The following is a 21793-nucleotide window of genomic DNA, read 5'->3' as shown; positions in this document are numbered from 1 at the left end:
TGCAAAGTGTGCGAGCTTCATTTCCGGTAAGACCGGTGTAGATTCGCGACACAACTCCTTTTCTCCGGGTAAGTAACATGGCCCATCAAGACAATCACCTATACCGGTAACTCTCAATCGACCTCGCTACGGTACCCAGCATGGGACAGGTCGTCTCGCCCTGACCTGCTGCTACGAGACGTGCAATCCGCGCGGAGATTGCAGCCACACAGCCATCGCACCATTGCACCTCGTCCGGCGCGCGACCATAGCTGACAAAAAAATGACGCGGAGCGCTGATCCAAAGGCGGAGGAAGCGGGCTACCGTGAGTGATCGCCGACTGGCGTAATGTACGAACTGGAGGATTTCGCGGGCGGTCGTGTAGGCCCTGCGCTCGATGTCCTCTTGGTGCAAGCCGGACCAGTCTGGTGGGAGGTCGTTGCGTGACGTGCCAGAGTCGATCATCTGCAGGATTGCACAGTCCACTAGGAGGCAGCGGAGGCGGAGGCGGAGGCCTGAGTTGGCGGTTAAGGGATCGGCGGTCGGTCGGTAGTGCTCCGGGATGATTTTGGCGGCGGCGGGCGTTACGAGGTAGACGTGCTCTTCGATGCCGGGATCAAAGTCGTTGGGGTCGCTGCTGGCGGTGATCATTGGGCCGAAAGCTTTTGCTGTGGACTCTTGGAGCGAGGGGGTGATGTTGTGTAGTTGAAGGTCATCGGCATGTCGGATGGCCGCCGCCATGTTGTCGAGGCGCTGCTGGGAGTGGGGCCCAGAGCCGGCTGAGAAGTTGTCCACCATTTCCAAGAGTTGCGCGACAGGATCGAAGAGATCTTCGTACAATGTGCGAGCGCGTGCGGCGGAGGATGGTCGAGGAGAGGCGGGCCGCAGCCATTCAGATGGAGTATCCTGGACGACGAAGCCCGATCCTCGATACATGGCATCTTCCTCGTGCAACATCCCAGGTACTCCCTGCCAACCTGGATGCGCGGCTCCGAAATTCTTGCGACGAGCGTAAGCGACACCCATGCCTTGTAACTGGAGGTGCCGGGTCAGCACGACGTCTGTACGTGGCGAACCGGTCAGGAATGTCGGTCCGTAGCTGGCGACAAACTGCACCGCAGCTTGGGCATGAATGGCCGAGGGGTCATGAGGAGCCGGAATGTCCAGATCGCCAGCTAACTTAGGCATGATGCTGAGGAGGATGATTGTCATCATGATGCTCTGTGCACTGGTCGACGCCGTCTTCGCATGGCGCGTGCCATCGAGGCGGGGACTGGCAGTCTGCGTGCTGCCATGTAAATGGAGGGCGCCTCGTAGCTGGGCCAGAAGGCGGCCAAGAAAGTCCGCGGCAAGGTTGGTACGCCAGACGTCCTGCGTCTTGTTTGCCAGGTGCGCTAAACAGAGCGTGTCGATAGCGCGCCGCAGCAATGGGCTAGGGAGATCACTCTGCGCGTAAAGATGCGGTAATGACAGCGCGGTCGTGTGCGCAATATGAGGAGCGAAGCGAGGGGTGGTTGGGAAGAGATCGTGGAGATAGAGCGAGAGCAAGTGTGCGCGACAAGCCGCTGCTGGGGCTATTGCAGCAGCAAGTTCTGGGCTGTTGGCCGTTGCAGGCGGGTGGAAGTGGGCGATGTCTGTACCTTGGGCTGCATTGTCGTGTAGTGGTCGAATGGCCAACTCCAAGACAGTGTAGCCTTCGCACACGAAACCGGCACGGAGACATCGCTGGCAAGCAGGCCGAGCGGTGTCACATTTCACTCTCCTGCGGCTGTTTTTGGCGGGTTAGCAAGGCTGCACATTCGTTGGTGGCGTGGTATCGCACCGACCGACACGTTTTGCAATATTCGTAGGTCGGCTTGCCGTTGATGACCCGCGGTCGTTTCTCCGACGGCATCCTCGCCTCGTCGCTCCGGCCGTAATGGGGGGCTTTTGCACGAGAGACGCCACTTATGATATGTATGCATGTATGTGGAGGAGGAGCCTTGTCACCTTATGTAAGGGCAGCATGCAGCGCAATGTATGATTACCCCGCGGTTATTAATAAGAACTTTCGGCGGCCTTTAGCAACACGGATTAGGGAGTGGAGGGCGTGCTTTCAGGAACAAGACCAAGCCGTATGCCGATCGCCGTGCGTGGTAGTAGCCTTTCCATAACAAGAAGGAGCGCGTTGAATGGCGTTACGGCACATTTGCATCTCCCGATCACGGTGGAAGCGAAGCAGGTTGCAGGTCTGGTGAAGTTCAATTGTTGGCTCTCACCAAATGCAATCAACGACGGATGAATAATCTCGTCCCGTCCCGTGCCGTGTTGGAGCCTCAGGCATCTTCTCTGTTCCCTGCAGCCCCGCCTGCCGAATGCAGCGTTGGGCGCATCCAATTTCGTCGATGCGTCGCGTGAAGATCACAAACGCTGCCAACGTCACTCCTCCTCCTCGCATATTCCACCAGCCCGTCACGCGCTGCGTTCGCTCGCTTCCAGCAAGGCGAGATTAACCACAGGCGGGCGCGTACGAACGACCCGTCTCCCCCTTCCAGCGATAGCCTTCCTCCCTTGCCCGGTACCCGACCCTGAGCCGCGGTGAAGAATCCCAGGCGCCCCGCCACGGGAAATTACGCCCGCCGGTCAGATCGGGCGATTTAGCACCACACCCTGTCTACCCACGTTATCCACCCACAGCGGCTCTCTTCAGCTGCAACGCAAAAGCTTGTTGGCGCGAAAGGTGGTCCCTGACATTCACCACTGCCACCCTCGGTCGCATTGTTCTTCGAAGCCTCTCGCGCGACCCCTTCGCCTTCTCCACCTGGGCATAGCCAGCGCCATTCCCTTTCCTGCTGCTGACCTTTGCAGGCTCGCAAAAGGCCTGCGGGGCGCCCACTCGCGGCCATGATGAAGGTCAGAGACACCCCCAAAGCGGTAAAGAGGCGCATGTGTCGCGGTCGCTGACATCTATTCCAGTTCCGGCGCTCCATGAAGAGCGACAAACACGATACAAACAAGCCCGTGCAAATCTCCATTCCCCAGAAAGACGCCATTGCCATCGAGCCGCCGAAAAAGGTAGGAGAATACAAGCCACGTCAGGCTGCGCTCGAGCAACATAGGTGCTGATGCGTCCCAGGTGATCAAAGCGCTCTACGACTACAATGCGCCCGCCGACACCGACATGTACATGTCTTTTTCCGCCGGCGATTTTCTCCATGTGGTCAGCCGCGAGAACGATGAAGAGTGGTATGAGGCGTGCAATCCGCTGAAGAACGAGCGTGGATTGGTTCCGGTCAAATATTTCGATGAAGTGGGCAAGACGGTGCGGGACAGTGCAGGCTCCAGAAGGTCCGGGAATGCCACACACGACAGTGGATATGCGGAAGGCACACCAGGGCATGCCCGGGCTGCGGGGGTCGGTGCCTACGAGCCAGGGCACAGGGCGAGCAAATCGATGGGGAGGAATGCCGCGGGTGTCTATGGCATTGTTTCGTACGACTTCCATGCCGAGCGGCCGGACGAGCTGGATGCGAAGGAAGGCGAGGCGATCATTGTCATTGCGCAGTCAAATCCAGAATGGTTTGTTGCCAAGCCAATCACACGACTGGGAGGGCCAGGCCTGATACCGGTGTCGTTCATCGAGATACGGGACATGACCACCGGCCAGATTGTTGCCGACCCGCTCGAAGCGGTGCAGAAGGCAGGCATACCTCGCGTAGAGGAGTGGAAGAAGATGGCTGCGGAGTATAAGAACACCAGTATCCCTCTTGGCACCGTCTCGAGCAGCCAGCAGATTCAGAATATGCAACAAGGAATGGAGCGGATGAGCATGGGCAATGGGCAGTCCAACGGCTACGGACACGACAGACCATACGGATATCCACAGCAGCAGCAGGCCCTTTACTCGCCCGTTCGAGCAGCAGTGCCCCGATACGAATACGCCGAAGACAAGTTCCATTTCATCGTGGAATGCAAGCTGTCAAATGGTGCGCACTGGGACCTCTCGCGCATTTACGAAGACTTCTACCAGCTGCAGATCCACCTCATCAGTGCCTTCCCCGAGGAGGCAGGCAAGTGTCCCCCGATTGAGAGGACCTTGCCCTTCATGCCTGGCCCGGTACAGTTCGTAACAGACACCATCAGCGAAGGCCGACGATCCAGTCTGAACGAATATCTGCGCGAGTTGCTCGCCCTCGATCCCAAATTCGCGGCCTCTCCCATCGTGCGGAGCTTCTTTGCTCCGCGCCCTGGAGATCGCGAGGTGGATCCGTCTGTTGTGGACTTGAACGAACACGCACGGCCCGAACCTGGAATTGCACGACACTCTGGAGTACCGCAAGGCCAGGTTCCGAACGGCGTGCAGCAGCAACAGCAACCACAAGGCGCAAATGGGCAGAGCCACCAGAGACAGCAATCGTCGCTCGCGGGCCCAACCTTTGCTCAACTTGGCCACGACCGAAACCCTTCCTCCTCCAGCCAACAGCCTCAGAATCAACCGCAGCAAAGCAACGGCGCGCCAGCTCCGATTCCACCATCCACCGCCCCCGTGAAGGTGAAAGCTTGGTTCGACCGTGACACCTGCGTCGTCATCCGCATGCCGCCCCGGGGCCAATTCAACTTCGAACAACTCTACCAGCGAATCGTAGAGCGACGGCGACTGGAGTACAAGGGACAGGACCAGGACGATGAAAGTCTGGATATAGAGTATCGCGACGAGAAGGACGGCGAGTACTATCGTCTTGAAGGCGATGAGGACCTCGACATCGCCGTGGAGAGGAATGAGAAGCTGACGCTGGCGGTTCGCGCCACCGGCAAGTGAGCGAGGGTATGACTTCCAGTTACTGGATCTTTTTCGGGCCCATGGTGTAACACTATTCTCCTTCTTCTCGGTCTGTCTACGTCCTTCCGGACGAGTCGTTCTTCCATCTTGATTTGGAGATTGGGATTCGGGCGGCGCGCATGATGCTCTGGAGCTACATGGCGCGGCCTTCCTGCATTCGGTACTCGGAGTTTGTTTCTTTTTGGATTGGATCTGCTTACGGCTTTCAACGCGATGGGGACGGCTGTCATGATTTTGGATCGTCATGGAGATTCGCTATGCGAGGGCTGGAGGATGGAATGGGTGCTTTTCGGGGGCTATTCAGAGAAGTCGTTGGCTACACAGCCATCTTTCTCGTTGGATAAGAGGGAGTGGGAGTCATCGCACGAATGTTTGCATCCACTTGTTGTATCATGCTACGAAGCCTTGTTATACTCAATGTGCTACGTTCCTTTCCTTGACTACCTTATCTAGCTGATGTAACTGGCACAGACGACTGGAGTTGTCCAGCCTCGCCCTCGCTAGTGGCAAAGCGGATGGAAGTCGAGAGAAAGCGAAATAGAGTTTTCGGGAGCGGCCGTCTGCCGAAAAAACTTTCCCAAGAGCTCCCGACTTGCCATCATAGAAACATCTTCATCCACACCTCCCCTCACGCCTCCTCGCCTCCACCAACCTGTCTTTATCTCCCTCCCATCAAGCGCGCATCCTTTCTTCTCCCAAAAGTCGACTTTGATCAGCCAAGATGCTTTCAGCAAGGCTGATGCGGAATGTACGTGCCGCCCTCGATTTGCAGGCCTCTACTCACCACATCACACGAGCAATGACTGACGCTTCATCTCCAGGCTGTTCCGCGCGCAACCTCCACTTTCAGATCCTCCGCCATCCGAGCACCGATAACTTCGCAGTTCCGAAGAGGCTATGCCGAGGCTTTCAACGAAGGCGAGAAGGTGCAGGGGCAAGTTATCGGAATTGACTTGGGCACTACCAACTCGGCCGTAGCGGTCATGGAGGGCAAGTCGCCGAGAATAATAGAAAACTCTGAGGGTATGTCTGCGTCCGCTGGCTGCGCGATAATGATGGAGGTACAGCGCTGACGTGTGTCACCAGGTGCACGAACAACCCCCTCTGTCGTCGGCTTCACCAAGGAAGGCGAGCGATTAGTGGGTATCGCGGCGAAGCGTCAGGCCGTCGTCAACCCCGAAAACACCCTTTTCGCCACCAAGCGTCTCATCGGCCGCAAGTTCACCGACGCCGAAGTCCAGCGCGATATCCAGCAAGTCCCCTACAAGATTGTCCAACACTCCAACGGTGATGCGTGGCTGGAGGCGCAGGGACAGAAGTACTCTCCCTCTCAAATCGGAGGTTTCGTCTTGGGCAAGATGAAGGAGACTGCCGAGGCTTTCATGGGCAAGAACATCAAGAACGCCGTCGTCACTTGCCCAGCCTACTTCAACGATTCGCAGAGACAGGCAACCAAGGACGCTGGCCAGATCGCCGGGCTTAACGTGCTCCGCGTGGTCAACGAGCCTACCGCTGCTGCGCTCGCTTACGGCTTGGAGAAGGACGACCGTGTGGTCGCCGTCTACGATTTGGGTGGCGGTACCTTTGATATCTCCATCCTCGAAATCTCCAACGGCGTCTTCGAGGTCAAGTCGACCAATGGTGACACGCATCTTGGTGGCGAGGACTTTGACATCACCCTTGTCCGCCACCTCGTCCAGCAGTTCAAGAAAGAGCAAGGAATCGATCTCTCCAACGACCGCATGGCCATCCAGAGAATCCGTGAGGCCGCGGAGAAGGCCAAGATCGAACTGTCCTCTTCCCTCCAAACCGACATCAACCTTCCCTTCATCACCGCTGATTCCTCGGGACCCAAGCACATCAACTCCAAGCTCTCGCGATCACAGCTCGAAGGCCTGGTTGACCCGCTGATCAGCCGGACCATCGATCCTGTGCGCAAGGCTCTGAAAGATGCCAACCTCCAGGCCAAGGATATCCAAGATGTCATTCTCGTCGGTGGCATGACCCGCATGCCCAAGGTCACCGAGTCCGTCAAGAACATCTTCGGCCGCGACCCTGCCAAGTCTGTCAACCCCGACGAGGCTGTCGCCATCGGTGCCGCCATCCAGGGTGGTGTGCTGTCCGGTGAGGTTACCGACTTGCTCCTCCTTGACGTCACTCCTCTCTCCCTCGGTATCGAGACCTTGGGCGGTGTCTTCACCCGTCTGATCAACCGCAACACCACCATCCCCACCAAGAAGTCTCAGACTTTCTCCACTGCCGCCGACTTCCAGTCTGCTGTGGAGATCAAGGTCTACCAGGGTGAGCGTGAGCTTGTCCGGGACAACAAGATGCTCGGCAACTTCCAGCTCGTCGGTATCCCCCCGGCCCACCGTGGTGTCCCTCAGATTGAGGTCACCTTCGACATTGACGCCGATTCCATTGTGCACGTGCACGCCAAGGACAAGTCCACCAACAAGGACCAGTCCATCACCATCGCATCTGGCTCCGGTCTCAGCGACTCCGAAATCGAGGCCATGGTGAACGACTCCGAGAAGTACGCCGAGGCCGACAAGGAGCGCCGAGGCGCCATCGAGATGGCCAACCGCGCCGACAGCGTGGTCAACGACACCGAGAAGGCGCTCAAGGAGTTCGAAGATAAGCTCGACAAGGCCGAGGCGGAGCAGATCAAGGAGAAGATCAACGGCCTGCGCGAGTTCATCGCCAAGAACCAGACTGGCGAGGGCACCGCGACGTCCGAGGAGATCAAGCAGAAGACCGACGAGCTGCAGAACGCATCACTCACTCTCTTCGACAAGATGCACCGTGCACGCAGCGAGCAGAGCCAAGAGGGTGGACAGCAGTCCGGCGAGCAGCAGTCTGGTGACCAGACACCGCCCGGCGGCGAGGGCGAGAAGAAGCCGTAAACGGACTTCCTTCCCTCTCCCTTCGTTCTACACTCCCGACTCGCATTGGTCCCCGGGGCCAGCTGCACCTTGCAGCACTTCGTGTACCGCTACATTTATACCCTCGACCTCCTCGCCTCTCCGCTCCTCTCCTGCAATCTGAGTCGGCGTGGCTGAGAGGCTGATTGCACCTTTTGTGTTTTACTACATCCAGCGAGAAAAAGAATCTTTTGCTTCGCCCGGCAGTTTGCACACGCATGGTTCTCGCCGGGTAGGGGGAATGAGCGCGCGCGCGGATGCTGAGCTATTGCATTGGGGGAACAGGGGCGGTGTATGATGGTGTCTCAAGTGTCTAAAGCGCAAAACTGTACTTTTATTGTGATGTGTTTGTTCTTGTTTGGATGTGTAGCGCACAATACACCCTTCTCTACTCTTATGGTCTTCGCTGTCTTTCATTAGTTCATTCTTGGATTATCTTCCACTCTTGTCATATTCTTTGCTCACTCCACTTTCAATGACTCTACTCTACTCCCACCACAGTGCCTTCGACATGAAAACACATCATCTATCCCGTGGTTCAACAACATCACCCTCTATGTGCACCATTGCACATATGCTCTTCCCACTGCATGTCAGGTTGCGCTTCCCAGTAAAGAGTTTCTGGGTCACTTGACATCTCAAACGTATACCTAGCACTCTCCTCCGGCACAAACACCTTCGGAACACCATTCGCCGCCGCCGCCTCAGCCAGCAACTGCACCTGGCAACTCCGCTCCATCAGCGTGTACAAGTAGCACGCTTCGTCGACCGTGCCGCCCACGGTCAACAAGCCGTGGTTTCGCAGGATCATGCCCTTGCCTTTGGGCCCGAGCGCGGCGGCTAGGCGCTCGCCTTCTTCGGCAGTGAAGACTACGCCGCCGAAGTCTTTGTACACTGCTTGTGCGTCGCCGTGGAAGTAGGTTACGTCTTGGTTTAGCATTTCTAGGGGCCGGCAGAAGGTGCTCCAGGCTTTGCCGTAGGGGCTGTGGGTGTGGCAGGCGGCTATGGCGTCTGGACGGGCTTTGTGCACCGCTGGATTACAGGAAGCGTTAGCTCTCTCGATCGTGTATATCGTAACTAACGTGGAGAAGACGTACCGCTATGGATCAGGAAGCCCGCTGCATTGGCAGGTCGACTTCGATTCCCGCCTATGGCGTTGCCGTCGTAGTCGACGAGGATCATGTCGCTCGCTTTCAGCAAGCCGAAGTGCACGCCCAGCGGATTCGTCCAGAATGTGTGTGGATTTTCGGGGTCGCGGACGGAGATGTGGCCTGACATGCCTTCTGTGTATCCTTTGCGGGCGAAGACTAAGACGCCGTAATGTCAGATGATTGAGTTAAGAGGCTGTTTCAGCTGGACAACTCACCTCGGAAGGCGAGAGCCATCTTTTCGAGCATCCATTGTCGGTGCTCGGCGTAGCTGGGAAAGGTCGGGATGCCGGGGAGGCTGACGCCTTGCGAGATCATCTCGAGGGGGCTCTTTTGTTTCTTGCTGACTTCCTGGCCATTTGTGTTGGCTGCTTTGACTGGAAGAGGGGCGCTGTCGATGCTCGTAATTGGGACTGCTGAGGGAGCCATGGTTGCGATGGTGTTCTGGTGAATATGCGCAATGCTGGGAGGTTGAATGGAATGGGTTGGATTCCCCGCGCGTGTTGCGAGTCGGGGTTTCGGTCGACGTTGCCGCGCCCTGTCACTTCCCACTGCGGAAGGTGGGCCTCCGACGTCGCTTCCCTACTGTAGGACCACGCGCATACTGTATCCCGCATTTGTCCTATCAAATCGTCGATCGTGCGCGAATGCAACAATCTAGAGCGGTCACTGGACGACGCAAGCATGGCTTTGGTAAGGAACGGTGCTGTCTTTGCAGATCCTGCCAGATGTCTGACATCTGACACCTGACAACAGAACATCGTCGGAGCCAGCATCGACGAGCTCCAAACCGCTCTATCCACCGGCTCAACCACTTCCGTGGAACTAGTAACGAAATATCTCCTACGAATCTTCACCTACGACTGTCGAGGCCCATGCCTAAACTCAATTCCAATCCTCAACCCCGACATCTTCGAGGAAGCAGCCGCCAGCGATGCCCGACGTCGAGCCGGGAAGGCTCTGGGCCCGCTCGATGGCATTCCGTACACGATCAAGGATAGCATGAAGTATGCTGGCATGACTTGTGCTACTGGATCGCCTGCTGTCAAGGACCTGGTGGCTAATGAGGACTCGTTTGTCACTGAGCAGCTGCGCAAGGCGGGCGCGGTGTGTATTGGGAGGACGAATACGCCTCCCTTCATGGCTTCGGGGATGCATAGGGGTTTGCATGGGCGGGCGGAGAGTCCGTATAATTTGGATTATCTGACTGCAGGTAGGTTCATGAGTCTGATGTTCCAGGCTTACTTGGCTAACACTGTATAGCCTTCTCATCTGGTTCTTCCAACGGGTGAGATCGATCATATAGCGTCGTGCCTCCACGTTCTGACATAAACCTCTTAGGTCTGGAACTTCAACAGCAGCCAGTTTCGCTGCCTTTGGTCTGGGCTCAGAGACGGTCAGCTCGGGGCGCTCACCGGCGTCCAACAACGCTCTGGTGGCTTACACGCCTTCCCGAAACATGATCTCACCTCGAGGGATCTGGTAAGCCTGCATCAACGGAAAGTACGTGTCTGTTGAGGCTGATCCTCGCTTTTACAGGCCGTTGTATCCCACATGCGATGTTGTAGTGCCTCACACTCGCACTGTCTCCGACATGGCCGCAATACTGGACGTGCTCACGCGCAAAGACTCCAGAGGTGACGGTGACTTTTGGCGTGAACAGACACATGTCAGACTCACCGATGTAGCGCGGCCCGACAACTTTCTCAAAGCCATTGAGGGAAGCGACGCTGTTTTCTCGGGTCTGCGTGTCGCCGTGCCCAAGATGTACATCGGCGGCCACGACTCCAAAGCAAAACCAACAACAGTATCGCCAGATGTCATCGAGCTATATCGTCAAGCGAAGAAAGATCTCGAGGCCTTGGGCGCGACAGTCATCGAGACAGACTTCCCGCTCGTGACAAACTACGAAGACGACTCAATCACCGGCGAAACGAACAACGTCCAAGGCTTCCAACCCGGGTGGAATGGCAAAGAGCGTGGTGAACTCGTAGCATACCTGTGGGACGACTTTTTGAAATCAAACGGCGACCCAAACTATCCCGATCTGGCCAGCTTAGACGGCTACCAGATGTTTCCCAGGCCGACAGAGTACGTTCCCGATCGATACATGGAACACAAGAACTTCATGAACTATCCCGGACTGGTCGAGATCGCACGTAAGCGGAATGGCAAGTCGATCTGGGAGATCGATGGCATTGAGGCAGCCCTTCCTGCTTTGGAGGCCCAGCGGAAACGCGATTTTGAGGACTGGATGGACGAATTGGGCATTAGTGTTGTCGCCTTTCCGGCGAACGGTGATGTTGGCAAAGCAGATCTTGAGCACAATGATGAGAGCGCCAAGCTTGCGTTGCAAAATGGTGTCAAGTACAGTAACGGGAATCGTGCGCTTCGGGTGAGTATCTAACCCCCCTATGTCTAGGCGTGATTGGATCACATGCTGATCACTTATTGTGCAGCACATGGGCGTTCCCACGGTATCAGTCTGCATGGGCATTCTGAAGGAATCCAAAATGCCACTGAACCTCACTTTCGCCGCGAAGCATGGCCAAGATGTCGACCTCCTTAAGTACGCCTACGCCTTCGAGAAGCAGACACAGCATCGAATTGAGCCTCCTGTCGTGCCTCCGCTCCCTTCAGATACACTTGCCCCCAGCAACCCTGTCGATCGCCAACCGGCCTCCTCCGACCTCCCTCGGATTATTGTACATTCTGCGAAAAAGATTGGTGTATCGCGGATTCGGATTGACGGCGGACTGGAGAATGCCAGAGCATCATCAGTACAGGTCGAAGCTTACGTCGATGGGAAGGGAGTTGAGGTTGGAGTTTCCGACTCGAGCTGGTCGATCGAAACGGACTTCGTACCCTTCGAGCCCGCAAAGCCACTGTATGGTGGTGTCGGATCAGTCGTGGGCAACGTGAACGTTATTGTGCTTACACGCACTGAAGGCCATGTTATCGGCGAGCTCATAACGATCCCGCAGAACGATTGAATTCTATTATCAAGCCAAGCGATCTGCTCCTGAGCCGAAGCCATTGCCATCAAGAGATGTTGGCTCCACCTCAGAATCTATTGTCTACGGTAAACATGAGAAGAGCAAGCTTATGCCGGATCCAGAGCCCCACCAGTCCAACGACCGTCTGCATGACCAAAAGCTCCGTTGCAAGTCTGTCCTCTCTCAGACGCCCTCTCCACACCAGCCAGAGATTGATGATGGTGAAATTGGTGCTTTCGACGACCCGGCCTTGTTCGTCTTGAACGATGCGGAGTAGCTTGAAGGCGTGGAGTAGCTTCAAGACTTGGCCAACGATGGGAATCAAAGGTTTCTCTTCCGAGAAGGTTGCGACCGAGGGTTCCATCAAGCCTGTTCTCGCATTGAATCGTGGCAGGCGATGTCGCGGGCACGGGACGAGACCAAACAGCTGCGGCGCGGAATAGACGAAGTTGAAAATCTGCGGGATGAAGAGTAGCAGCAGCGTCTTGCTGAAGTGGCCAAGGATACCGACGACTGCAAAGAGCATGCCGGCAAAGTAGCAGTATGTGTCGCCGACAAAAACTTTTGAAGGGTACCAGTTGTGTCGGAAAAGGGCCAACGAAACACCAACGAATGGCAGGAGCAAATAGATGCTGAAAAGATGCGAGTCCGCTGCTGGATGGGGTTGCTGAACCGTTGGGAGGAGGTACAGCGAATCATTCAGGATGATTAGACATGCGATCACCAAAGACTGCCCGACTTCGAGGCCGTTGATTCCAGCGAGGATGTTGATGCTGTTGGGACAGAAGATCGAGATTGCCGCCATGTAGAGGTAGTAGAGGATGCCGAGGTCGACGAGTTCACCGAAGTACGGCCGTAGGGGGAGCGGTACTACCACATGCGTGACGCCGAAATCGACAAAGTAGAGGGCGAGCATGGGCAAGGCTGCAAAAGCGGGAATGAAGAACTTGTGCCTCCATCGCATATCGAACGAATCGTCCAGAATGCCGAGAATGGTGATGGAGGCCAGTGTTCCGTATGCAAAACCATAGGAGGCGAGCTTTAAAAATCAGCGAACGTTATGAAGGGCTGCGTGAAGATGCCCGACCTTCTCCAAGGGGAAGCGATGCAGGAATCGACCATTCTCAATGTCTTCAATGTCAAGTCTCAGATCCTTATTACCACCTCCAGATGTGACTGCGACAATGTCCCTCTTGAACGCAAAAGGTAGGAAGCTGACGATGGCTAGGAGGTAGACAAGAGCAGATACAAGACCCATAGCCTCAGGTCTATCACATTGTTAGTCCAACGTATGTATAAGCGAGAAAAAGTCATCTCACATTTCCGGCCGAGTCTTCTTGGACAAATCGCGGCCTTTGTAGCCTCTCCTCACAAATACATCGCCAGTCCATTGTATCAGAGCGTAGGAAAACGAAAACGCCAGTCCACCGATGGCCAGGGATGCATATAGCGGCTCTCCATTGCTCTGAAATGCGTTGAACAAGATCGCTAAACAGACAGCAGAGACAATCCCCAGCGAATAGACCTCCGAGGTCGTCAGATCCTGCATTTCGAGCGGAATTGCAGCAAATCACTGCGCCGGGAATGTAGCAATGTAAGAGTGAAGTTGAAGGAGAACAACTGGCCGAAGGTTTTAGACTCCAATGGCGCCGAGCTTAATTTCCAGCCTCCCGCAGAGCCGCAGCCAATGTCGACGTTACACCTCCAACGAATGCGCTTTGATCAGAAACATCGCGACGGCCACGAACTGTTGCTCGCGGAAAATGACTTCTACGATATAACACCCACTCTGCTACATGCCTTCGACATGGCTCTGCCTGGGTTTCACAGGCTGTCCCACGGCCACCAGGATCTCATTCTCGCATTCGACTACAACCTCTACGGCAATCGAGTCGTGACAGCTTCATCCGACCATCGACTTAGAGTCTGGACTCGCAATGATGAATCTGGCGCGTGGACCGTAACGGATACCTGGACAGCGCATGATGCAGAGGTCATCGATGTAAAGTGGAACGGCCCGTTCGTCGGCGAGCATCTCGGTACCATTGGCGAAGATGGCTTCGTGCGTGTCTGGCAGGAAGATGTGAATGAAGCAATCGGCTCCGGCCGACGATTCAAAAAGATCTTCGAGCGGCCGTCAGATACCGGTGTGCCGTATATGAGCCTGGATTTCAAGAACATCGGCACTGAAACGTTCTTGGCGCTCGCCACTCGTGATGGCTATCTCACCATCCTTGAACCGGAGGACTACGACGATTTGTCGGTGTGGCGCATCTTCTGGGCTGAACAGTTATGCAAGACGCCACCTCGGACTGAGGAGACGGCTTTCAGACTGAGCTGGCACAAGGAGCGACTCCCAGCTTGGCCTGCCGTGCTCGCTGGATTGGACCGAAAATCTCTCAGTCTAGCAGTCGCCATTGGCGACGAGGTGAGAGTCTTCCGCACTGACAGGGAGCGCCGGTTGTACACTGCTGCCACACTCGAAGGTGCTACGGGCCTCGTCCGGGATGTCGCTTGGGCGGATGGCAGTATGCGAGGATTCGACCTTATCGCCACAGCCAGTAAAGATGGTTACATCCGCGTGTACGAGTTGCACACTCCGGGCGCTAGTTCTTTATCTACGTCCATCCAATCTCAGATCAGCAACGGAGACTCCAGCCAAGTCAATGGCCATTCCACCCGACCAGTCAGGTCTGGCATAGGCGCAGGACTGGCCAACAGCAATCGAGGACGAAGAGATGACAACTTGGTAGCAGCCGGGACAGTCAAGCAGGAATCGAAGCTAATTGCTACCCTGGAAGCGCATGAAGGGGTCCCATGGCGAGTCGGGTGGTCACAAGTCACCGATATCGTCTTCACCTCTGGAGACAACGGTACCGTGCAACTGTGGAAAAGAGCCGTGGACGGCAAATGGCTGGATGCTGCGGAAATTGATGCAACCAAGGATTCCTGATTTCATGTCGCACCATGCGGGGGTGCAAGCACAGGAGACACAGATGACGACCTGCGTGTGTGAACAAAACAGCAAACTGCGTGGAAGACTTCTTGCGCTCATTAAATTCTGCCCACGATCACAATCGCCAGAGACTGGGAGACGCCTTCACTGAGGACATCACGCCATTCCGCACGCGGAACGTTGCCGGCTTTCGCAGGCTGAAACCCAGCAAATCTCATGGCAGCTCGTGCTCCATCTACCACTGTTCTCTGCGAGATGATGGCGGACCACGAATGCCGCGATGATGAGTGGGCAGATCGGGACTTGGCGTCTCTCCGCGCGGCACGACACGTCGAAGTGATCAGAGCACTCGAACAAAATGGTCCTGACCTCGATCTAGTCGCAACGAATACCCTGAGCGATTCATGGGCCGTCTACAGGGACTGCGAGTCTATCAAGTCGGTCGTTAACGAATTAGTCAAGCTTGCAGCGCATACCAAACTCTGCACGCGAACATCTGTCTCTGGCGGACTCGTCCTAAATGCGGACATCGAGGACGCCAGTGGCGTTGACCATTTCCGCATGACGTTTGCAACAACAGGCGCGCTACACAAAATCTTTGACGAGTTCAAGGATTGCACCATCGCAGTCGTGACCGTTGGCACTTACGCTGCCACCGACGCAGATCCAGCTGTGGTGGGCGACGCAAGGATTATTCTGCGATCTCTGTGCGTCCAGCTTTTGCGGGAAAATAACCTCCAACTCGACCTTGACTTCAACAACGACAACCATATCAGGGAACTGTGGAGTGAAGGCTTTGAAATCCTGCTCTGGCTTTTTCAACAACTCGTGGAGTCTATAGCGATGAAAATCGGCAGCGAGAACAGCTCCCCTCATCATGTCACCGTCGTCGTGGATGGAATTCACTTCTTGGAACGAAACGAAAATATACAAAAGTGGAATCGTTTCGTCGGTATCTTGCACGGCATTGTCACCAGCATCAATCGTGGGACAGACCAGAGGTCGGCAATGCTCCGTGCCGGGATCGTCTTCAAGTATATCTTGATGCATCCCGGCATATCCAAGGCCGCGCCGCTTCCCGATCGATGTATTGTTACTTACTTCACAGACCCAGAATCGCCTTCAGGTTCTTCATCTACCCTCGACGACTCATCTGATACAGCTTGATGTGTCCAGAATCGGACCGCTCTCCGACAAACACATCATTAGACGCTCACATGGCCAGGAAGAATCCTGCGGAGGCGGCGGTGCACCGCATGGAGTGTTTCACATCCTTGCTGCCCTTGCGAAACGACTTCAGCAGAGGACCGCGGAATCTCACCCTGGTTCAGCTGCACTTCACGCGGGACACTCCATACTGATGGCTCGTCAGGTGCGACTGAGCGGCGACTTTCCACATGCAATCATTGACTGCGTGTCAGGGGTAACACCAAGCACGGATATTGGGTTCAGTCACTGCCTCATATATACATCGAACTTCTCCTATAAAGTGGTGTATAAACAGCATTTCTCCCGCATTGAACGGTTATCAGCCATCCTGGCTACTTTTCGATCACACCGTTCATCATTGGTCGAAGGCATCGAGTACTCCGATACCTCACCTCTCAGCCTTCCTCAACGGTACCAACGTCAACATGTCCTTCTGGAAGAAACCCAAACCCAACAAGTCAGACAAGAAGCCTACACAGCCTCAGAGCGAGATTCAAATCAGCTCCCCAGTGTTGGAATCAACGTCTCTCGGCACAGGCAGCCCCAGAATACCAGTACCAGATCCAACCACACCACCCAAGCCACCACTGAAACACGCGAAAAGTCCACCCTCGAAACCAGGCCGTCCAGCATTGTCAGATGATCCCACCCCAGCTGCTGTCTTCTGGAAGTCCCCTGATTTCGAGACCACATACGCTCGGAATGTGGGAGTTCCAATGTCGCGAATAGGGGGCAGCTTGCTCAGACTACGACCGTCGAAGAGTAGTTCAGAACTACGATCCAAGCCAAAGGAGCCGAAGCCAGCTCTGCCTAGACGTCGGACGTGGACTCGAACTGGTTACCATTGGCGAGTGGAAGCTGGACCGCTGGCGAGTGAGCCTGATTTGCCGACTGTGCACAGCCAGGTGGTCGTGGAGGATATCTTTTCGTCAAACACACCACTGCCCGAGACCAAGGCGCAGATGAAGCAGAGGAAGAAGAGTTCGAGGTTCGAGAAGGATCAGTTGACTTATCTCGAGCCGTTGCCGCCGGATGCGATCGACAGAGTCGAGGATGCGAAGAATGTACATGCGCGGCCCTCTTCGTCCGCCGGGTCAGAGATCTCGCGCATTATTGAGCTGTATCGTGCAGATTCGCCGGAAGCGACTTCGTCTATGCCGGCGTTGTCTGCACCGACGGTGCCTACATCCAAGTCTGCTTCATCCAAGCTGACTTCACCCAAGCCGTCATCGTCCAAGGTAGCACAACCTCGGCCATCTTCAAGAAGGCAGCTTTCATACAAAGGAACTCCACCTCGAGCGACTTCATCTCAGGGAAGTCTGGTCAGGCCCTCTTCGTCCAGGCCGTCTTCGTCTGAGGGATCGCTTCCGAAAGCAAAGCCATCCACGGGATCGCCAACTAGGAAGTCTACGTCGAAAGCACCGTCATCTGTTCAGTCATCCTCCCAGACAGCAGCATCGAAATCCAATGCACCAAACGCATCAGCCCCATCGAATACTCTTGTACTTCGACCACAAGCAACGCCATCGAAAGCAAAGACGCCAGTCTCGACCGCACCATCGAATACTCTAGTACTTCGAGGGGCGCACAACGCTTCCGCGCTGTCTAAGAAACCTGTAGCACAGCCCGCTGCGGACAGCCAGCCATCCGAGCCAAGCGAGCATCGAGTTCTGAACGCTATATACGAGGAAGCTAATCGAGAATTGAGGCCTCCTCCTCCTCCAGGCGTCACAAGAACCAAACTTGACTATCCTTTGATTTCCCACCCGCCTCCCGCGTTCATCCTCCCGCCAGGCATGGAGTACCCCAAAAGAGGGCTGACGGCAATCAGAATGCCGCTGGCATGGACGCCGGACGAAAAGATGCACCCGGTAGATCAGAACAAGTTGAGAAAATACCTGGAGTCCGACAAGGACTACGTCGACATTGCGTACGATGATCTGGAACTGTGTGAGCGCTTCCCGGCGGGAAAGGGCACTTTCGAGCTCCTTTGGAATGACGCCGATTTCCACCAGGCCTTCAAAGATCCGAAGAAGTCTCGCGGGGTGGTGATCAATGGGAACGATTCGTTGTATGTTGGTGAGCCGGTTTCCATGATTACTGGCGTGCTTGCATGGCTGCATCGAGGGATCCAGCGGGCTGCGAAGAAGGATCACAAGGATGTGTACATATTGAGCTACATCGCCGGCCGACATGCTAGCATGGACGCTTCGACGGTGCTTGTAGGATCCGTGTGCGACATGCTTCGCAGTCTCAGCGTGCAATTGCTGCGACACTTCTCCCTCTGCAAGCTGGACCTGAGGAGCGAGTACTTTGTCAACGTCGACCTGGACAACGCCTACTCACTGCTGTGGTGCTTCATGTCCCTCCTCACTGCCGTGGCCAAACGGCGTGGCGTCCCGACTGCCGCCACACCAACGCGCATCGTCATCCTCATCGACGGACCCAACTTCTTCGAACAGGGCGAAGATGCGCTGCAACGAGAGTACGAGGAGTTCTTTTGGGAGTTGGATGAATTAGTCATTCGATGCAATGAGGGCCATCACGAGGACTGCTTTGATCCGCTGCGGCGCGAGTGGGAGAGAAGGGGGCTCAAGAAGGAAGGGGAGTACTCGGATGAATGGCGGAGTTTTGTGACTAGTATGGTGCGCGAGACGTGGTGGTTGAGGAACAATCTCGTGCTTACTTATGTCTTTCTGCACCCGACGCTGTCGAGGCTTGTGCCGAGGAAGCATGGGAATTGCGTGGTGTTGAAGAAGACGGATGAGTGTTGGATTGTTTGACACTCATCTCTCCAATAGGACATGCAATACACATCATTGAGTACGAGAGATGCGATGCCATGAGATGAAGTGGTTGAAGTAGCCGAAGAAGGCTGTGCGAGTGGCTGGCTTGCAGCTTGCGGGCTGCATCCCGACGTCACCTCCTTCGAAGCTGCACATCTCGTCATGCCGCCTTTACCAGATCTCACCCGCTCATGCAACATCGGCGACTCATTGACGCGCCCACTCTGACTCGTATTCTACTCATTGGATATATACGCCGTCTTCACCATGTCTGATTGTACACGGTAGATCTATCTATCGCGTCCCCGGCTCCTCTCTCGAACAAAGCCAATGCAGAGCACTCGTTGAGCTTATCACCGAAGTCCGCGGAAGAAAAGAGGAGGAGGCGCATGAGCACGCCACAATGGCCGCAGATCTGGGAGGCAAAGGCCAACAGAAGAAATGGAATACACACAACCTCTCCAAAAGACTGGGCGTCGATGTGGCGTGTGCAGCAGCAGCGGGCGGCCTCGTGGCTCCCCTAATCACCGTCGTAGACAAGTACGCGCTCTCCCCTATGGCAGCACTCCGCAATCCCAGCTAACCCATCTCACCATACAGATGCATCATAGAAAACGCCTCCGGCAAGCGGCCCATGGCCGAATCCATCAAAGCAAGCGTAACGCAGCTCCTCTTCCGCCCGCACCGCTTCCTCTCCTCGCGCGCCTTCCTCATCATCCTCTGCGTCTACGGCGGCACCTACACCAGCGCCAACACCGTCGACACCTTCAAATCGACGACCAAGAACCGCGCCGCGAGCGCCACCACCTCCGGCATCTCCAAATTCACCGCCACCTCCGCGACAAACCTCTCCCTCAGCCTGGTGAAGGACAGCCAGTTTACCAAAATGTTCGGCACCGTGTCCGCGCGCCCGATCCCGCCGGCCTCCTACGCGCTGTTCATGACGCGCGATGCCCTTACCATTTTTGCGAGTTTCAATTTGCCCTCCGTCGTGGCGCCGCGGTTGCCCATTTCTGATGATTTTGCGGAAAAGTACATGACGAGGGCGTCGGCGGCGCAGTTTTTGATTCCGGCGGCTATGCAGACGGTGAGCACGCCGCTGCATTTGATGGGACTGGATTTGTATAATCGCAATGGGGGCACGACGTTGAGGGAGCGGTTGAGCAAGGTGGGAGCGGACTGGGGGAAGAGCACGCTTGCGCGGATGGCGAGGATTGTGCCTGCGTTTGGAATTGGTGGGGTGGTGAATAACAATTTGAGGAGGAAGTTGATGGAGCCTTTGGAGAAGTGAGTGGGCGGTCGTCTTTGATCGTGGCGTATTGGAGAGTACGGGGCCAAAGGGGAAAGATGCATATCGTGTACTTCATGAGGTATGAGTGCTAGCGGATACTCGCATATAGATGGAGGCTCAGTGCAATTGGGGGCGTTAGGAACTTGCGCACAGTGTATGATTAGAGAACGGTTGTATCATAGTGATTCTACATGCATCTTCACTCTTTCCCTCATGACCATTCATCAGTCGTCGGCCCGTGGACCGTTCGCTGCCCGTCGGTCGACTCATCCACTTCCCACCGTCTTCTCAGGAGTGCTCGCCATACTAGGCCCTACCCCTCTCAGCAGCACAATCGTCTGCCCATTCTTCACCCTCTGGCCTAGCTTCTCGCCAAACTCCAGAAGCCTCCCGCCCTCGACGTGGAACACGCGCAGCTTCTCCTCCTCGCTCTCACTCCGATTATTCACATTCTCCACGTGCAGGCTCTTGGCCGCCAAGTCTAGCACGCGGCCTACACTCCATTCCGCGCTGTAGAAGAAATTGCCCTTGGGGATCTTGGAAGTCACCGAATCTGAAGCCGTTTCGACAAACACGTACACTCTCTTCTCCACCGGCACCTTGTCGTCTCCTTTCGCCGTGCGCTTGAGAGTGGACAGCGACTGCAGTTGCGCGGCAGAAGTTTGCTTCGCCTTGCTCTGCGGCATACTCGGTGGCGCGGGGATAGCAGCCTTCTTCGCCACGCCCCACGCTTTGAACTTCTCAAACGCCGCCGTCGCCTTTTCTGTCGCGGCTGCTCGCGGCCCGGGCGGCGTGAGCTTGTCGCAGTCGTGCTCGTATCCGAAGCGGTGTTTGAGGCAGTAGGAGCGGCGGCATTTTTCGCAGGTGATGCCGGTGACGAGCGGGGTGTTGATGAGGGTTTTGCAGCTGGGCTCGGAGCATTGTTGTTCGTGGGTGAGGATGGTGCGTCTAGGTTTGGTGGGGAGGGAGGAGGAAGGGAGTTGGGCGCGTTGGCGCGCTGCCCATGCGCCGGCGTTGGAGCATTGGTGCGCGGTTTCTGTTCGGTGGTCGAGGCAGAATTTACTATTGGGAGGAAAGGGATGTCAGCTAGGTGAGGCTTGATCAGCAAGGCATTTCGATACTTACACACCCTTTACAACTTTCGCAACGGAAGGGGAGGAAGTCGAGCTGGTGACAGAAGGGCATTTGGCAGTGCGCGCCTATGGCTTCGACATCGCCGACCGACATTTTGCTGTAGCTTGCGCTGCTGTCGCCGGGTTTGGGAGGGTTGGGGGTTGCCATGCTGGGAACGGCATTTGCCTCTCTGTTTTATACGAAAGGCGGGAGGGTGGTGAAGGGATTGCGTAGGCACTGCGCAGCCTGATGAATGATCAAAGGAAGATGCCAGAAAGAGGTTGAAAGGGGTTTAGCCCAGTGGACCCTGAGCCCGACATGTGACTGCTGGCGCGTCGAGCTTGCCTTATCGGACGCGGGGCTTAGCGCGGTGAGGCGATTGCTGACTGTACGCGTTATATCTCCGAGAGGGACTGGAGCGGGGATGGAGAGCAGCTCGCACACCGAGACTCCGCAGCAGCTGGACGGAGGTTCGGCTCTGCAGTGAGCTCGCTTCATCTCCCTTACATCCCCTCCATCAATCATCATCATCTACCATTCCATCCCATCGAACTGCGGGCGGCTGCGGTTG

At 55.9% G+C, this 21793-nt stretch overlaps 11 protein-coding genes across 11 annotated transcripts; 7 read left to right on the top strand and 4 right to left on the bottom strand.

Annotated features, from left to right (window-relative positions):
• Nucleotides 1–94: 94 nt before the first annotated feature.
• Nucleotides 95–1874, bottom strand: BDY17DRAFT_308609 (uncharacterized protein; the record flags this gene model as incomplete). The annotated part of the gene is made up of 2 exons (XM_033735230.1): nucleotides 95–1748; nucleotides 1807–1874. The coding sequence occupies 2 exons, from the start codon at nucleotides 1872–1874 to the stop codon at nucleotides 95–97; spliced, it is 1722 nt and encodes a 573-aa protein (XP_033591732.1).
• Nucleotides 1875–2863: 989 nt separating this feature from the next.
• On the top strand, nucleotides 2864–4778 carry BDY17DRAFT_322030 (uncharacterized protein; the record flags this gene model as incomplete). The annotated part of the gene is made up of 3 exons (XM_033736740.1): nucleotides 2864–2872; nucleotides 2936–3034; nucleotides 3096–4778. The coding sequence occupies 3 exons, from the start codon at nucleotides 2864–2866 to the stop codon at nucleotides 4776–4778; spliced, it is 1791 nt and encodes a 596-aa protein (XP_033591731.1).
• Nucleotides 4779–5410: 632 nt separating this feature from the next.
• Nucleotides 5411–8109, top strand: BDY17DRAFT_293039 (heat shock protein 70 family). The gene is made up of 3 exons (XM_033732930.1): nucleotides 5411–5547; nucleotides 5621–5822; nucleotides 5886–8109. The coding sequence occupies exons 1-3, from the start codon at nucleotides 5521–5523 to the stop codon at nucleotides 7703–7705; spliced, it is 2049 nt and encodes a 682-aa protein (XP_033591730.1). The 5' UTR covers nucleotides 5411–5520; the 3' UTR covers nucleotides 7706–8109.
• Nucleotides 8110–9334, bottom strand: BDY17DRAFT_293037 (class II aldolase/adducin N-terminal). The gene is made up of 3 exons (XM_033732929.1): nucleotides 9090–9334; nucleotides 8821–9030; nucleotides 8110–8755 (listed from the first exon to the last, which is right to left on the bottom strand). The coding sequence occupies exons 1-3, from the start codon at nucleotides 9298–9300 to the stop codon at nucleotides 8271–8273; spliced, it is 906 nt and encodes a 301-aa protein (XP_033591729.1). The 5' UTR covers nucleotides 9301–9334; the 3' UTR covers nucleotides 8110–8270.
• Nucleotides 9335–9555: 221 nt separating this feature from the next.
• Nucleotides 9556–11864, top strand: BDY17DRAFT_322027 (amidase signature domain-containing protein; the record flags this gene model as incomplete). Its single annotated transcript, XM_033736739.1, has 6 exons — nucleotides 9556–9564; nucleotides 9628–10084; nucleotides 10135–10159; nucleotides 10213–10353; nucleotides 10411–11266; nucleotides 11331–11864. The coding sequence occupies 6 exons, from the start codon at nucleotides 9556–9558 to the stop codon at nucleotides 11862–11864; spliced, it is 2022 nt and encodes a 673-aa protein (XP_033591728.1).
• A 70-nt stretch (nucleotides 11865–11934) lies between these two features.
• Nucleotides 11935–13416, bottom strand: BDY17DRAFT_247277 (UDP-N-acetylglucosamine:dolichyl phosphate N-acetylglucosamine-1-phosphate transferase-like protein; the record flags this gene model as incomplete). Its single annotated transcript, XM_033730803.1, is given in 3 exon segments — nucleotides 11935–12906; nucleotides 12925–13135; nucleotides 13187–13416. 3 exon segments carry the CDS (start codon nucleotides 13414–13416, stop codon nucleotides 11935–11937), a joined length of 1413 nt encoding a protein of 470 aa, XP_033591727.1.
• Nucleotides 13417–13674: 258 nt separating this feature from the next.
• BDY17DRAFT_315662 (WD40-repeat-containing domain protein) lies at nucleotides 13675–14820 on the top strand (the record flags this gene model as incomplete). Its single annotated transcript, XM_033735927.1, has 1 exon — nucleotides 13675–14820. One exon carries the CDS (start codon nucleotides 13675–13677, stop codon nucleotides 14818–14820), a length of 1146 nt encoding a protein of 381 aa, XP_033591726.1.
• Nucleotides 14821–14929: 109 nt separating this feature from the next.
• Nucleotides 14930–16223, top strand: BDY17DRAFT_97994 (uncharacterized protein). Its single transcript, XM_033738901.1, has one exon. The coding sequence runs from the start codon at nucleotides 15040–15042 to the stop codon at nucleotides 15988–15990; it is 951 nt and encodes a 316-aa protein (XP_033591725.1). The 5' UTR covers nucleotides 14930–15039; the 3' UTR covers nucleotides 15991–16223.
• A 234-nt stretch (nucleotides 16224–16457) lies between these two features.
• On the top strand, nucleotides 16458–18815 carry BDY17DRAFT_308602 (uncharacterized protein; the record flags this gene model as incomplete). The annotated part of the gene is made up of 1 exon (XM_033735229.1): nucleotides 16458–18815. The coding sequence occupies one exon, from the start codon at nucleotides 16458–16460 to the stop codon at nucleotides 18813–18815; it is 2358 nt and encodes a 785-aa protein (XP_033591724.1).
• Nucleotides 18816–18957: 142 nt separating this feature from the next.
• On the top strand, nucleotides 18958–20281 carry BDY17DRAFT_262839 (uncharacterized protein). Its single transcript, XM_033731866.1, has 2 exons — nucleotides 18958–19358; nucleotides 19419–20281. The coding sequence occupies exons 1-2, from the start codon at nucleotides 19222–19224 to the stop codon at nucleotides 20107–20109; spliced, it is 828 nt and encodes a 275-aa protein (XP_033591723.1). The 5' UTR covers nucleotides 18958–19221; the 3' UTR covers nucleotides 20110–20281.
• BDY17DRAFT_293026 (uncharacterized protein) lies at nucleotides 20282–21489 on the bottom strand. Its single transcript, XM_033732928.1, has 2 exons — nucleotides 21239–21489; nucleotides 20282–21171 (listed from the first exon to the last, which is right to left on the bottom strand). Exons 1-2 carry the CDS (start codon nucleotides 21388–21390, stop codon nucleotides 20376–20378), a joined length of 948 nt encoding a protein of 315 aa, XP_033591722.1. The 5' UTR covers nucleotides 21391–21489; the 3' UTR covers nucleotides 20282–20375.
• Nucleotides 21490–21793: the final 304 nt, after the last annotated feature.

The sequence above is a fragment of the Neohortaea acidophila genome (genome assembly GCF_010093505.1).
Source record: "Neohortaea acidophila strain CBS 113389 unplaced genomic scaffold BDY17scaffold_3, whole genome shotgun sequence".
In the NCBI taxonomy this organism is placed as follows: Eukaryota; Fungi; Ascomycota; class Dothideomycetes; order Mycosphaerellales; family Teratosphaeriaceae; genus Neohortaea; species Neohortaea acidophila.
This window is presented reverse-complemented; position numbering and strand designations above follow the sequence as displayed.

Coding starts and splice junctions, on each gene's coding strand:
- BDY17DRAFT_293039 (XM_033732930.1), top strand. CDS start 5,521: ATGCTTTCAGCAAGGCTGATGCGGAAT. Junction 5,548..5,620: donor CAGCAAGGCTGATGCGGAAT/GTACGTGCCGCC, acceptor CTTCATCTCCAG/GCTGTTCCGCGCGCAACCTC. Junction 5,823..5,885: donor AATAATAGAAAACTCTGAGG/GTATGTCTGCGT, acceptor GTGTGTCACCAG/GTGCACGAACAACCCCCTCT.
- BDY17DRAFT_293037 (XM_033732929.1), bottom strand. CDS start 9,300: ATGGCTCCCTCAGCAGTCCCAATTACGAGCATCGACAGCGCCCCTCTT. Junction 9,031..9,089: donor GATGGCTCTCGCCTTCCGAG/GTGAGTTGTCCA, acceptor ACGGCGTCTTAG/TCTTCGCCCGCAAAGGATAC. Junction 8,756..8,820: donor GGGCTTCCTGATCCATAGCG/GTACGTCTTCTC, acceptor CCTGTAATCCAG/CGGTGCACAAAGCCCGTCCA.
- BDY17DRAFT_97994 (XM_033738901.1), top strand. CDS start 15,040: ATGGCAGCTCGTGCTCCATCTACCACTGTTCTCTGCGAGATGATGGCG.
- BDY17DRAFT_262839 (XM_033731866.1), top strand. CDS start 19,222: ATGGCCGCAGATCTGGGAGGCAAAGGCCAACAGAAGAAATGGAATACA. Junction 19,359..19,418: donor CTAATCACCGTCGTAGACAA/GTACGCGCTCTC, acceptor CTCACCATACAG/ATGCATCATAGAAAACGCCT.
- BDY17DRAFT_293026 (XM_033732928.1), bottom strand. CDS start 21,390: ATGGCAACCCCCAACCCTCCCAAACCCGGCGACAGCAGCGCAAGCTAC. Junction 21,172..21,238: donor CGTTGCGAAAGTTGTAAAGG/GTGTGTAAGTAT, acceptor TCCTCCCAATAG/TAAATTCTGCCTCGACCACC.